The sequence below is a fragment of the Diospyros lotus genome, chromosome 11 (genome assembly GCF_014633365.1).
Source record: "Diospyros lotus cultivar Yz01 chromosome 11, ASM1463336v1, whole genome shotgun sequence".
Taxonomy (NCBI): Eukaryota; Viridiplantae; Streptophyta; class Magnoliopsida; order Ericales; family Ebenaceae; genus Diospyros; species Diospyros lotus.
This window is the reverse complement of record NC_068348.1, coordinates 31176613-31190994: the sequence shown is the minus strand read 5'-3', so window position 1 is coordinate 31190994 and position 14382 is coordinate 31176613. Positions and strand designations below refer to the sequence as shown.

At 35.5% G+C, this 14382-nt stretch overlaps 1 protein-coding gene across 7 annotated transcripts; it reads left to right on the top strand.

Moving 5' to 3' along the window:
• The first annotated feature begins 2985 nt into the window (after nucleotides 1-2985).
• Nucleotides 2986-9885, top strand: LOC127813215 (homeobox protein knotted-1-like 3). 7 transcript variants are annotated; one of them, XM_052354071.1, is made up of 7 exons: nucleotides 2993-3237; nucleotides 3346-4081; nucleotides 5244-5364; nucleotides 7834-8027; nucleotides 8106-8237; nucleotides 8402-8538; nucleotides 9480-9885. In XM_052354071.1, the coding sequence occupies exons 2-7, from the start codon at nucleotides 3383-3385 to the stop codon at nucleotides 9520-9522; spliced, it is 1326 nt and encodes a 441-aa protein (XP_052210031.1). In that variant the 5' UTR covers nucleotides 2993-3237; nucleotides 3346-3382; the 3' UTR covers nucleotides 9523-9885. The 7 variants fall into 7 exon arrangements, 6 of the variants coding, with proteins under 6 accessions (XP_052210033.1, XP_052210031.1, XP_052210034.1 ...); XM_052354075.1 differs by having other exon boundaries at nucleotides 2996-3307; nucleotides 3471-4081; XM_052354073.1 differs by having other exon boundaries at nucleotides 2992-4081; nucleotides 9440-9885.
• Nucleotides 9886-14382: the final 4497 nt, after the last annotated feature.

Below are 14382 nucleotides of genomic sequence, written 5' to 3'. Positions count from 1 at the left end.
ATATTATATATAACAACAACAACAACATATCCAGCCTTTATCCCACTAATATATTATATATAATAAAGTAAAATAATAAATTTACTTTAAATAAAATATTAAATTCTAGCGAATCCAAACCTGCTAGCGAGCCTGGGCTCAAGCTCGAACTCAAAACAAAATAAGTCCAAGTTTATAAATTGACTTGCAAGTTGAATTGGAGCTCAACAAATCTTGATTTAGTTTGGTTAAATTACAATCCTATATATACATAACCTAATAACACTATTATGTAATATAATAGAGTAATAAGATTATGTTTATTTTTAGATATTATTTGTTAATTAATATATAGATTGAAAAAAATGAAATATGAAAAATATTATAAATAAAAATATTTTTTATTAAATTTATCTAATAATTTTTATAAAAAAAGTCGCATGACTTCTTCTTTAAGTTTTCTTAAATAAATTTATTTATTTTTTTCAAAATAAATTTATTTTGATTCTTATAGATAAAAAAAAAATAATAACGAATGTATATTTGAGTGTATTTAAAAAAATTTAACAAAAATTTGATATAAATATTTAAATATTTGTTTTAATTTTATTTTAATTATTTTATATCTTAATTTATAAAATATTTTAATCTTTATCTTAATACATAATTTTATTTTACCCTTTTTAACGAATACTATATTAAAACTATTTGACATAAATTTTCCGTTTGCACTTTGAAGAGGATTGTTTGAAAAATACACTATGGGCTGCCACTAACTTTATTATCATCGCCTCATGGACCCCACAGCGGGCCCACAGTTCCCGCTGATTGGGCCGGCGGCTAGATTACAAAGTCAAAATGCCTAGGAATGGTAGTCCTCCCTGTCGCGACATTTTCCACGTGCTTAATCACTATCCGCCCACTTTTGTGGTCCCTATCGACCACAGCCCGCCGCGTGTCCTCCGCGGGTCGCTGTGAGTGAACAGACTTGTCCGCTTAGTCGTAGAGTGCAATTTTGTTCACCCCTTTTAACGGGGTGAACATCACCCTCACATTTTTTTGTGAGGGCGAGAAAAGTAACAGAACGACATAAATTAACAAAAATTGTTGAAGCCAGTTGAGTTTTTAAAATTTATTTTTTATTTTTTATGTTATAATTAAATATACTAATCACGAAAAAATTATCTCTTGAAAAACAAATCGATTTATCACCTATCACGAATAATTGTGACTCCATCTACTTAGAAGTCCAACACATCCTTGATTCTATCGATGCTAAGACTAACCAAATTTAACCCATATTCAAAAAAAGACAATGATCCCCCTTGAATAAGAATAATCAAAGAATATGTGATTATGTCTTTTTGTTGTCACGTGAGATGACAATAACTTATTTTTGTGGTTAGGGAATTAATTTCTTTTTAAAAGACTTGTAACCCATAATGTAGAAAGGCGGAGTTAAGATCTTGAATCAATAGAGACGAACTTAAATATAAAAAATATAATTTTAAAAATAAGACAATAATAATAATATTAAAATGTAATTTATATTTTTATAATTATTCTTTACGACTTTTTATATTTTGATAAAGTTGTATAATGACTTTATTATCAATTTTATTAAATACGTCATTTTTAACATACATAACTAAATTATCTTTCGTCAATTGGTTTTCAATTCTATCACGTAATTAATTTTTTACAATATTCATTATAAAAAATATTATTTTAACTATAACAATAACAACCGACATAAATAAAATCAAGTAGGTATTGAGAAATAAATGAAAAAATTGGATAAATTTAGAAATGAAATAGATTATGACTTAAGAATTAATGGATTTAGACCATTTGACCTATTTAAGTTTAAGTTTTAATACAATAATTTTGAATTGATTTTGAGAGTTAAACTTGATTAAAAATAATATAAAATAAAAAAATAAATTTAAGATCTGGTCAAGTGGGGCAGTTCCGTTGATAATATATAGTCATTGAAGTGGTTAGGAAATTAATTTATTTTTATATGCGATCTTATTATATTTTTAAGATCTTATTAGTTTTTTGTCATGAGATTAAATCAAGTCTAATAGTGAAATAATTAATTATGCTACTATTAAAATTGAAATAAAAGCATTGTCAATTCTATAAATGGGAGTTAGGCTTAGAGATAGAAAGTTAAATCTAAATAAAGAACACGGTGCATTCTAGTCATGGGTAAGGAAGAGGTTGTCTATACTATTTTTGCTTTTCTCTTAATTTAACTTATGCATTTGAAAGTAGAGGTAAGTATTATTCGATTATTCAATTAATTAAATTATTTAAATTGAATAGACTAAATATATGTCAAAAATTAAATTGAATTGACTAAATATATTATCAAACTAAAAAAATTAAAAATCAAAATAACAAAGTGTAAAAATGATATCGTTTTTAATGTTTTCGATTAGTTTAGTTATTTTTTTTTAATACGAAAACTGAATCAAACTAAATAAAAATAATTAAATTTAAAAATTGAACTAAATTGACCTACAATTTGAATCGAATCAAATTGAAAATTTTAACTGACTCAATTCGATTATATTATTTTGATTTAATTAAAATATTACTCACTCTTATTAAAAGAAAATACTATTTGAATATTCGAGTTTGACACCTACTGATTGTTGGTATTAATGTTTTATATTGTGTAATATATTAATGTAAATGTGCAAAACGTTAATATAGAAGGTTACGCCAAACATTGCCTTATGCCCTGATCGTTCTTCCACGCGCGAGCGTTGATGGTGGGAGAGAACGGGTCAATCTTATTGTGACAAAACCGCGCCTTCACGCGTACGTCAATTGATAAAAGTCACCCGACGCACCATTTCAAACGTGGCCCACGTGACTCCACGCGCTCTCAAGTTTAACCAACCAAACGGCTCCTCCCCCACATCAGTAAATCTCCACCGTCCGATTAGCCCTAATCTGCCTGGCATCCAACGCCCCAGCGAGACAGAAGGTCCACTCTCACTGTAAGGCCGGCTAAGAAGCGGTTTGCCTGGCGGTTTACTCCACCTGAAAACCACTTTCCCGCTCAATAAACCACGTAGTATTAGATAGACATAAATCTAGGTTTTTCCGCCCGATTAGCCATATACTAGGCTTGGGAAAGAAGTCGAATTATACTCTCTCCCGGAAAACCACGCTTCAAGCCGAAACCTCTCTTTATTCAGCTTTTCCATTCTCTGTCTCGACAGGAACAACCGACACGTCTCTGTAGACGTTTCTCTCTGTTTTTTCTGCTTTCTATTATCTGTTGTCTTCATGTGATCTCGAAGCCGAGCGGGTAACTGTCTTACTCTTCTACATTTTTCATATGCATAGATTATGAGGAGAGTATCGTGGTGACAGCTGTTGGCGGATGGAGTTTCCGAACCATATTTCGGAACAAATGGCGCTGGAGCATTTCTCGGGCCATGACTTGGCCGATAACACTTCGGTTTTGCTAGGTCAATCTTCGCCGGACGGGGCTGATGGCAAGCGGGCGGAGCACCACCGCGAGTCGCCGCAGCAACCAGCTCAAGTCGGCGCCGGGCCGACGTGGCTGAGCAGCGCGATTCTGCAGCAGCAGAACCAATACGGGCACGGGGAGTTTCTCAATTTGCAAATGAATTCCGAGTCGGCGAGGTCGCAGCTGGAATCGAATCAGTGGCTTTCGAGATCGATTCTCGAGCGAAGCATCAGAGGCATGAGGGACGAGGTGCAGGTCTCGGCCGATTCGATCATCGCCGCGGGGTTATCGCACGAATCGGCTGATTTGAACAACAATAACAGGAATATTGGGAGCAATCAAGTGGAGAACAGTGGCGGAGGAGATGGAGAGTTCACGGAGAGCGATGGAATGATGAATTGGCAGAATGCAAGCCTCAAAACCGAGATTTTGTCTCATCCGCTCTACGAGCAGTTGTTATCGGCTCATGTCGCGTGCCTACGTATCTCAACGCCGGTTGATCAGTTAGAGAGGATCGACGCGCAGCTGGCTCGAGCGCAACAGGTGTTAGCCAAGTACTCGTCTTCGGGACATGGTAATATTGACGATAAGGAGCTTGATCAGTTCATGGTGAGTTTCTTGTGCTCTGTTTTGTTGTTGCTGATTATTGTTTGAATCTCATCTTGTCATTCAGATAGGCGGGCTACTGTTATTAATTCGATTGTATTTATATGATATTTATGAAACTGAAGATGAATTTATTCCGGGTTTGTTTCTGTGATTGTTGAATTAAAAGCACTTATACTGAAGTTTGTAGTATGCTGCAAGGCTTGCTGGGTTGACTCTTCATTGTCTCAAGGGAGACTCGGACAATTCATCCTGGGAAAAATTCTCCATGCTATCTTACGAACATGTTCTTTTGTCTATATTGATCACGTAATTGTGGCTATCATATGTTGATTCAAGCACGAGTCAAAACGTTGTTTAGTTTTGTTAAGTAACCCATTGCCAGCAAACCATTCTGTATCAAAAAATAAGGACTGGCTGGAGCAAGTAACGGCATCAAACCGATCTATCTCTACTTACAAAATTGTTGGATTATGCAGTGTCAGGTGATTGTGACAAGGAATCTCCCACAAATTGTAGGCTCCTTTGTTAGGAAGTAAGAGGGTGTTATTAGTGGGTGCTTTCATTGCGGGTCTTGAAACTGTTGTAATACCTATGTAAATGTAAAAAAGCTAATCTGGTAAACAGTTATGTTAAAGCAAAGCCTGAATGTCACATGGTGGTCTTGACTTGCTCAAGTGAACATAAATCTGCCTCCCTTCCATGCCCTAATTCCAACAAATTTTTGAACCATGTCATTCTTTCATGAGATGGCCCCATAGGTGTTTTCCCATCCCTTAGTATCAGTTCAATCCATGTTAATTCCTCTGAAAATGTTTCCCGTGTTCTGTTGTGTTAAATTAGTTTGCTACATGATCAAGAAGTGCAGTCCTACTTGGGGGTAATTATTAGGATATCCAGTTTAAATTTTGTTGAGACGCGGAAAAATTTTAAACGGCCTATTTGGGATGTTTAGTTGTTAGTGGAATTTATGAATTATTTCATGTTCTATTTGCAAATCTTTTGTGGGATTAATTTGCTTCTCACTAGGATGAGGAGTCAATATCTGCCAAACTAAGAAATTATGGGGACTATGTGACCTAATTCTTACAAGGACAAAACCATCATCAATTTCACTTATAATTATCTAAATCTCCTATGGTCTAATTTATCTGATGTAATTCAGACACATTATGTGCTGTTGCTCTGTTCTTTTAAAGACCAATTGCAACAGCATGTTCGTGTACATGCAATGGAAGCAGTAATGGCTTGCTGGGAGATTGAGCAATCTCTACAGAGCTTAACAGGTACATTGCATTCTTTTAATGCTTTATGGACTTCTGCTCATTTCTGACAAATTTTGCTTTGCTTGTCCTTTCTTTGCAAGAATAGCTGTTTGCTCACATGGACATATACTTTTAAATTCCCTGGTGTTTTAAATGTCTTTTTTTTGGCAATATCTTTTGCTTTTTTGTTCATATTTATTAATTGATAATCATGCCTACTTTTGGCAGTTCTAGACTACTAGAGCTGCTACGTTATAGGAGTTTCCATAACTTTTTATGACTATCTTTTTCTGCAACGTCTTCCTTTCATTTATTTGTTTTCTTTTTTCTTATTTTTTTGTTTAGAACCTATGGTCAGAACTCCAATAACTATTCTATGATGCCTTTGTTGTTTTTGTTTAAAACCAATATTATATAGTCAGAGCTTAACTATTCTGTTGCCCATGGATTCCTAGCCTTCGAATTTTTATTATTTTTTTTTAGGTAGGGGGTGGTTGGGTGGGTGGGAGTAATCAATATGATGAACATCTGAGGCAAGGCTTTCACTATAAAGGATGAATATGGTTCTCCAAAGCCCTCGCATTCTCAACTGACCACAATCGGTTCTGCCCCTGCACACATTTATTGGGGTAGAAGAAATGTCTGCAAATATCTGAGACGAATCTTTCCTCTTTAAATAATGGGATGTGGTTAGGATGGCGATCCTTTGTATGGCTGGAAACTTTTTCCCGCAAAATTGCCATCCGAAAGATTGAAGATTTTCAAAGACTGTCTTTATCAATAAATTATCTGATACCAAGCTGAGGGCGTGATATCAAACAACCAATATTATGAAGAACCAGCAGAGCTAAGTATACCATGGTAGGTAGTGATGCCTTTCATTTGGGGGAAGAAACAGACTTCCGAAGAAAGAACCTATAGGAAAAACTTCAAGAAACAAAGAGAACTACAACGATGGTGTCTAGAGTTGGTATTTTGAATCTAAAGAGTTTTCATTAGTCTAGGAAGTAGGCTCTTTCTTAGGTCAAAGAAGTTCATGACTGACCCCCCCCAACCCAAAACAATTCAGCACCTCTTATCAGCATTTTGAACAATTTACCTCCCCTTATCTCATTAGTCTAAGGAAATAGCCTCGTGAATATAGTACTACCAGCATTTTTCTGCTAGGAATTGGTTCCTTTTTCATATCTACCAACTTTTCAACTCTTAAATATTTAACATCAACCTGCCAAAGATCAGTTTGTTCTCTTGATCAGTTTCTTTTTATTCTCTCATTATTTTTGCTATCCAAAATCTCGGATTCAACTGTTGGAAGAAATATGGGAAACGAGAAAAAATAACCGATTGTATTGAATTGTGTGTAATATTGTTTAAGTACAGAGGTATTTACAGTGAAAAATACACCAGATAAAGATAATCCTAACCAAGATAAAGATAACCCTAACCAACTCAATCAAGAGGTGAAACTAAAATCTAAAATAGAGATGAACGCAATCACATCCAAGAGAACAAAAAACAAGTCTAACTTCAAACTTGATCGTATCTTTAACAACAACAAAAGTAGAGACATTATCTTTGCAACTTGGTTGCATCTTTAGAAACAAATTTCAATATGGGAATTTTGGCTATTGATATTAAACTCACAAAATCCCACTGAATTAGTAGTATTGATTGTTTAGAGTGGGTTCTTATTTCCTCTCTGGCACGTTAGATCAATAATTTCCTTTTTGTAAACAAACAACTCCGACCAACAAATGTGGAAATTAATGGAAGAAATAAGTGAGCTTTTACCCAATTTCATTTTCCATTCTTTCTTGTGGTTTAGCGACCTCAGAATAAGAGTATATAAAACAGACTGGGTGATGGTGGTTTGGAACTGTTTCCATTTATAATAGAATTATAAAAAAAGACGGAAATCACACGGTCTAATTTTACAAGAAAAAAGGAAAAAGAAAAATCTTAATTACACAGTTCATCTCAGAGAATTCTCCTGTGTGTCACCTCTAATTATTCTTTCTAATGTTGAGGAGTTTGTGATTTCTAAGCAAAATGTTCCCTGCTTGGTTTAAACCTGATTGTAAGCATTGTATGTGATGGTTGATGGCCGTTCACATGGAGCGTCTATTGTCTACATGTAGTGTAGGTATAATGTCCCTCAAAAATCCCACTGGTATGAAGAATGCTAGTATGCATCTCATTACTTGAAAAACTCCCTTGTGAACAAAGGAGACTTGAGCTTTACTCATTCTTATTGAGATTAATACATAAGTTCCCAGATAATTCTGCTTTCTGCAAATTATCGAATGGTATGTTCACTGAGAAGCTGTTGCTTTGTTTATTTGGTGGATAAATCATTTCTTCTAGCAAAGTAGCAAGGTTCAAGAACCATCGCCTAATATTGAAGTGGGATTAGCATCATGTTAAGCTGTATGCATTGGCTAAATTCATAAAAGACCAAATTAACCATGCTGTGGCCTGCTATATGACAAGGTGTTCTGCCTGGAGAAGGCACGGGAGGGACAATGTCTGATGAGGATGACGATCAAGCAGACAGTGACACAAACTTGTTTGATGGAAGTTTGGAGTGTGCTGACACCATGGGATTTGGTCCTCTCGTCCCAACAGAGAGTGAAAGATCCTTGATGGAACGCGTAAGGCATGAGCTGAAGCATGAACTGAAACAGGTTGGAGACTAAATAATTGGTTGCATCGTATTCTATTCTACATTTTTGGCTTTCTCAACTACTATTCCATTATCAAAGGGTTACAAGGAGAAAATTGTGGACATCAGGGAAGAAATTTTGCGCAAGAGAAGGGCAGGAAAACTCCCTGGTGATACAACCTCTGTCTTAAAGGCTTGGTGGCAATCGCATTCTAAGTGGCCATACCCAACAGTAAGTGTTTGCTCTTCATTCCTTTTGTCGGTCCTAAACTTTGAAGGACTGCTGAATTTACCTTCGTATGCTTTAAATCCAGCTTGAAACTGCCTTCCACAAGGCAAAGTGATTGAGTTTTCAATCTCACTTTTTTTTATTCATGCCTTTTAATTGCTTTTCAGGAGGAAGATAAGGCGAAATTGGTGCAGGAAACAGGATTGCAGTTGAAGCAGATAAATAACTGGTTTATTAACCAGAGAAAGAGGAACTGGCACAGCAATCCTTCCTCTTCTACAGCTGTGAAGAGCAAACGCAAAAGGTATCCAATTTGATATATGGTACTTAATTATAGGATAATTACATAGTCCTACCAGGTTTGGCATAATATTCATTTTCACAGTCACCTTAAAAAAATCTACTTAGACTATTAGTTGGCTTAACATAAACATACCTAGGGTTATAAAAATAGTTCAGACTCGTCTCAAAGTAGAGAAAAGTGTTGGTAAAGTTTCAAATCTAAGAAACTGTTAAATACCAAAAAATCAACTTGGACAAAAAGTTTCATAACTGTTTTGCATTAAAAGATGTTATAAATCAAAAGATAGGCTAAATAGTATAAATGGTCACTGAATTTTAACTTATAGCCAAAAGGTCATTGAACTTTAATTTAATATACAATTCCATAACTATCTTTAATTGTCATTAAAAAAGTCTAACGGAATGTTGACGTGATTAACAACGTGGACGACTAAACAGCACAAATAGTCACTAAACCATGCACAAGAGTACAAAAAAGTCACTAAACTTTGCATTAAAGGATAAAAATGTCACTAGACTTTTGTACTAAAGTACAAAAACATCAGTATTTCGTTAATCTCTTCTAACGGCAATTGATAGTAGTTATGGAATTGTATTCTAAATAAAAGTTCATTGACCTTTTTGTATCTTAGTGTAAAGTTCGGTAACCATTTATGCTACTTATTCCCAAAAGGTGCCCAAAAACTTGGGGAAAATCTGTAAAAATAGCGGGGAAGTTTTAAATGTCATTTTAGAGCTGCTGGTAAGGTTTCATATTGAGAAAAATTGACATTCTAGATACTTTTGCCTCCATTAGATTATAAACGACCCTAGTACAAGTTCAAACGAACATTATGTCAAACCAGAGGCAGGTCTCTCTAACTGTACTTATTCTAACTGTGCTTATATTTTTGTTTCTCCATACTTCTGAAGGGCTTCCACCAATCCTAATCCTAAATGAAGTAATGCAGGAGATAGAACTAAGAGCGGTGACCATATCATGTGATTGAAGGACAAACCCGTTAAAGACCATCCAAAAATCATCCTTCTTCCACTCCAGCAACGACGTAGCCAAATATTATGACATTACAGTGTACAGGTACATGTATGCTTGTAAGACCCTATGGCCATACTGCAGATGTTGTGATTTGTCATTAGCAAGTCCAGTTCTATGAGTATACGACAAACTGAGTTGGTTATAGCAAAATATGTATTGGCGGTAATAATTTTGTTTACAGGTATTATATGTATGTATGTATTTATGTATGTGTATGTATAGAGATTGTGAAGGGATATGGGTGTAGAGCATAGGAGCATCTTTCATGATTCCTTACGGATATTTCAATGGCTACAAAGACCTCAATTTTTATATGCTGTCTCTCTGACCACTAGGGTTTTACTATACCAAAGTTTCATTGATTAATTTTTTTTTTTTTTTTGTTATTTTTATGTTTGTGGTGTGTGTTTATTATGATCGAAATGAACACATTTGTTATGTGTGGGTTCATATTTTTAGATTATCAACTACTAAGATTTGGTCTATGGATTTGACTTGAAAGACTATGTATTAGGTTTTTAGTCGGTTATCTAAATTGAGCTAAGCTTAGTTCTATTCGAGTTTAATTTGGTTATTTGTGAAAGCGTTTGAACTTGGTTTGCTTATGAGTTGAGTTCTATAAGAAACATTTGAACTTGATTCATGAACATATTTTCATATTCAGGTTCAGGTTCAGGCTCGATTTGTTAAATTAAACAAGTCAAATGTAAATGTGTTATAAATTTGTTTATAAACAAACAAATTAATAAGTTCGTTTATGAATAAATTATTGAATGAACAAGAGTTACGGAACTTGTCATGAACAAAAATATAATTATAGATGAATTATTTTTTTTAATAAATAGTTTGTATAATTATACTATGTGATCGAATCACGTATTTTGAAATAAAAAAAAATCTTAAAGTACCTTAAAAATATATTTACTCTTGTTAAATTTTAATAAGCTTTAAACAAATTATAAAGGAATTTATTTAAGAACATAAACGAGTTTGCCCTCCATGAATATAAACAAGTTGAATAAACTTTTGCTCGTATGGACAGTCTAGTTGGTCAAGAAGGGGGCATCAAGTGTCTTCCGTGGTGAATCTTGGATTAAAATCGAGGATCGAGTCTCGCAAACGACAGTGTGGGGTATCTCTCTCTAAAGTGAGGGGGTTCCTTATGCGCGGTGAGTCCGGGTCTAGTCACTGCGTCCGACTAGGTCACCATGATTAACCTCCTCACGTCCTGTCGAGCCGAGTGTAGAGAGCGTTCGGGGTGAGCGATTTCACCTTTTAAACCAAGTTGAGTAAACTTTTATCTGAAGTTGGCTTTTGTGTTAACGATTTTTAATTTTTTGTTCGAATTCATCTATCTACTAAATAAACGAATATAAATGAGATCAAACAGAACTCCATTAAGAACTATTCATCCAACATATTAAGTCATTTACGCTCCACTTTGTTAATACAAAATCATACAAAATAAAAGAAAAATATCTCGGATTTTCCGAGAAAATCTATGAAACAGACGCATGAACCCACCCCTTCGGTTTTCCGAGAAAACCGGGTAACCACCCTGCTATAATATTTCCGCCGGAATCTCCTTCCCCGTCTCCGCCGCCGCCGTTTCCGCCTTGGCCAGGGCCGGCTTCTCGTCGCCTCTGCTCCCCACCGGCCCAGCCCCCCTGGCGCCGCCTTTCCGCCTGGGATCAGGCAGCTCCAGCGTCCTCATCCTTGGCGGAGACACCGGCAACCTGGCCACGAAGTCGTCGACGTGAGTATTATCGTCGTCAAAGTTGAGCGCATAACTGAGCGGGTCGTAGCTAAAATCCGCCGAGTGCCGCCGCCCCTGGCGCCCCATCCTCGACATAAACCCCCGGCACTTGGACTTGTGATCCGACAACTCGTAATTGCTCTTCCCCCGGAACCACGACGACGGCGATCTCAGGACGGGGCTCATCCTGCCGCCGCCGTACGGGGCGGAGGCGCTGTCTGACGAGGAGTTCTCATGGTGCTGGCCGTGGAAGCAGGAGGAGATGCTGAGGGTCAGAGAGGACGACTTCTTCCGCCGCTGCCGGAGATACGTCGTGTCCTTTTCGTCGTCCATCGCCATTTCAGAGACAATTCAAAGGTTAACGACGATGGAAACCGTCTATATATATTTATATACACATATATATCAACGCAATAACTGCCAAATATATACATATATATACGCATGCATGCATGCATTCACGCACGCGATGGGATTTGAAGCCTCACGTTGATGCCCTATTTTTTCTTAGTTATATTTAGAGAAACTCAACTGGCGGTTCAATCTATGATAAGATTTTTCATTATTTTCAAACCAATCCATATTTCACACGTGTCTCCTATTAATTGTGGAATTATTATGTTGTTCTATGATATTGCTCGTGAGGATTCAGCATTAGGTTTTTATAAGGGCTGGATTTTGGTTTCCAAAATAATTCTGGCGCCCGTGATAGGAGGAATTTGAAATTCAGTTGAACCCTAACGTATTTGATCAGCGTTATCTATTGATGAATTTGTTATGTTATCTGTATCGGGCAACATAACATTTACCCGAATTAAGAAGGAGAAGGTGTGGGCCCACCCACCCACCCTTTGCTATGCTAGCTTGTGTCGGGGCAACAAATCATTCATTTATTTGTTGATACTTTATCATTTTTCTAAGTATCAAATTTTTAATGAGCAAATGATCCTTTGAGATTCTTAGATGAGATCTATAATAGCATATTCTTGAGATTTCCAAACTACTTAGGGCTACAAACGGGTCGATTTAGGTATGAACCACTTGATCTAGACCCGATATTCGTTTAAGATTCCACACTCGAATATCAACTTATTTATTCAATAAATCTATATATGGATCCATTTATGGAATCAATTACTTACAACATGTTCCTTCATGATCAAAAGAGGACGATCATATGTGAGATTGCAGGTAGGGCGCAGACTTTGGTGACGAGTCCGTTTGGGAGGGCGACTGGCACCTAAAAACACTCCGATACTAGAGTGAGTAAGAGAGTAAGGAAATAACAGTGTATCAGTAGATTAGAGGTTAATTAGGACATACCTTGATTATGAAATAGCTTACTGATATAGAAAGATGAGATGCCCTCCTGTATGCATGCATGCATTGTGCGTTTGTAGGTGATGAGACTAACTATCCGGCGCTGGTAGAGATTCTTAGGTGGTGGCGATGAAACCCTCATTAATGAGGATAAGATCTGAGGCGGCTGCAAGGATACCCTGCAGGGATTGCAATAATGCCGTGGTAGGCTGGTATTGGGCCTAGAACGAAGACCAAGATTAGGCCCAAAATGAGAGGGCCAATATTGGCCTAAGATTGGGCCCAGAATGAGGGCCAAGATTAGGCCCAAAGGGAGGGGCCAAGATTGGCTTTGGACGATCCACAACCCAATTAATACATAATATATTTTAAACAAGTTTGGTATTAAGTAGTTAGATCGAAATAACCATATTCATATTCAATCAATTTAAATAGTATTTAATTAGGTTCAAATTTGAATTAGGATAAATGGATATTAAGAAATATCATACCCAAGTAAATAGATCAGAACCAAGTCGAATTTGAGTGCGGATCCAAATCATTTGCAACCCTATTTCAAATTGCGAAGCAAGATATTTTAAGTGCATATTGCTTAATATTGCTTAATATTTGACTATAGAAGGAGGAATTAAACTCCCGAGACACTCTTTAATTCATTGGACACGTGATCATGTGGTAATTATAGTTTTAAAAAATAATATTACAAATAGGTATTTTTATTTTAAATTTAAGATGCACTTAATTTTTATAGTCCTAGTTATGAAATATTTTAAATGTTCATAATCATTTTTTATTTCTATACAGTTTATTAGGGGGCAATTAAGACACTCATGCTTTTTTTTTTTTTACAAATGTGTTAGAATAATAAGAAATCCTAAACATAAATCATTTCACGTGATTTAATTGGGCCAACGTTATTATGGGAATTTAACTTATGTCATATTATATATATATATATATCAAATTGAATTTATATTTTATTGTGCATGTCATATCTACGTGCAATTAATCTGATTTTGATATAGAATTAAATTTGAGGGAGTTGAAATCCCTTGGGACTGTGTAGATCGTCCATCGCATGCATTCAAGATATTTGAATATCGAGAGATTGTAGATTCTATTCTACCTCTATGTAAAAATATATAATCGACTTTGTTTATTTGAAATGTCAAACTCTTGAATTTTAACTCGCAACGAACTTATCCACTCACCTAGAGTTGTGGAATAGGCGCAGAGTCCGTTCTGAATTTTCTAAAGTCTAGAGCAAAATTTATCAAGTGTGTCATTTTATATAAATTAAATAAAAAAAATAAAAATTATCAACTAATTAATTTTGTTAAAATTATAAAATTTTACAAAAGATAAGAAAGAATACTTTGAGACCTCGTTAAAATCTTGTTTAGAGAAAATCTAATGGGACAAAACTCAAAACAAAGAAAAAAGAGTATTTCATATATACTTTTTAAATTTTTTATATACATATATACATACACTTAAAAAAAATTTTGAACCCCCTCAATTGTGGGTCCGGGCTGTAGCCCTGGCTCAAGGCAGGCTCTGAATAGGCGGATTATAGATTTTTGAGAGTGTAGGTACTGATTCAAGGTTGATTGTGATCAAATGATTCTTTGAATTTTTCATATTAAAAAAAAAAAAGTTTTTAGAGGTTGAGGACGTGATAAATGGATAAAAAGTAAAACGACGTCGTGTGGAATTGTCTCCATATTTTTCCC

Coding starts and splice junctions, on each gene's coding strand:
- LOC127813215 (XM_052354071.1), top strand. CDS start 3,383: ATGGAGTTTCCGAACCATATTTCGGAACAAATGGCGCTGGAGCATTTC. Junction 4,082..5,243: donor AGGAGCTTGATCAGTTCATG/GTGAGTTTCTTG, acceptor GATGTAATTCAG/ACACATTATGTGCTGTTGCT. Junction 8,539..9,479: donor GTGAAGAGCAAACGCAAAAG/GTATCCAATTTG, acceptor TCCTAAATGAAG/TAATGCAGGAGATAGAACTA.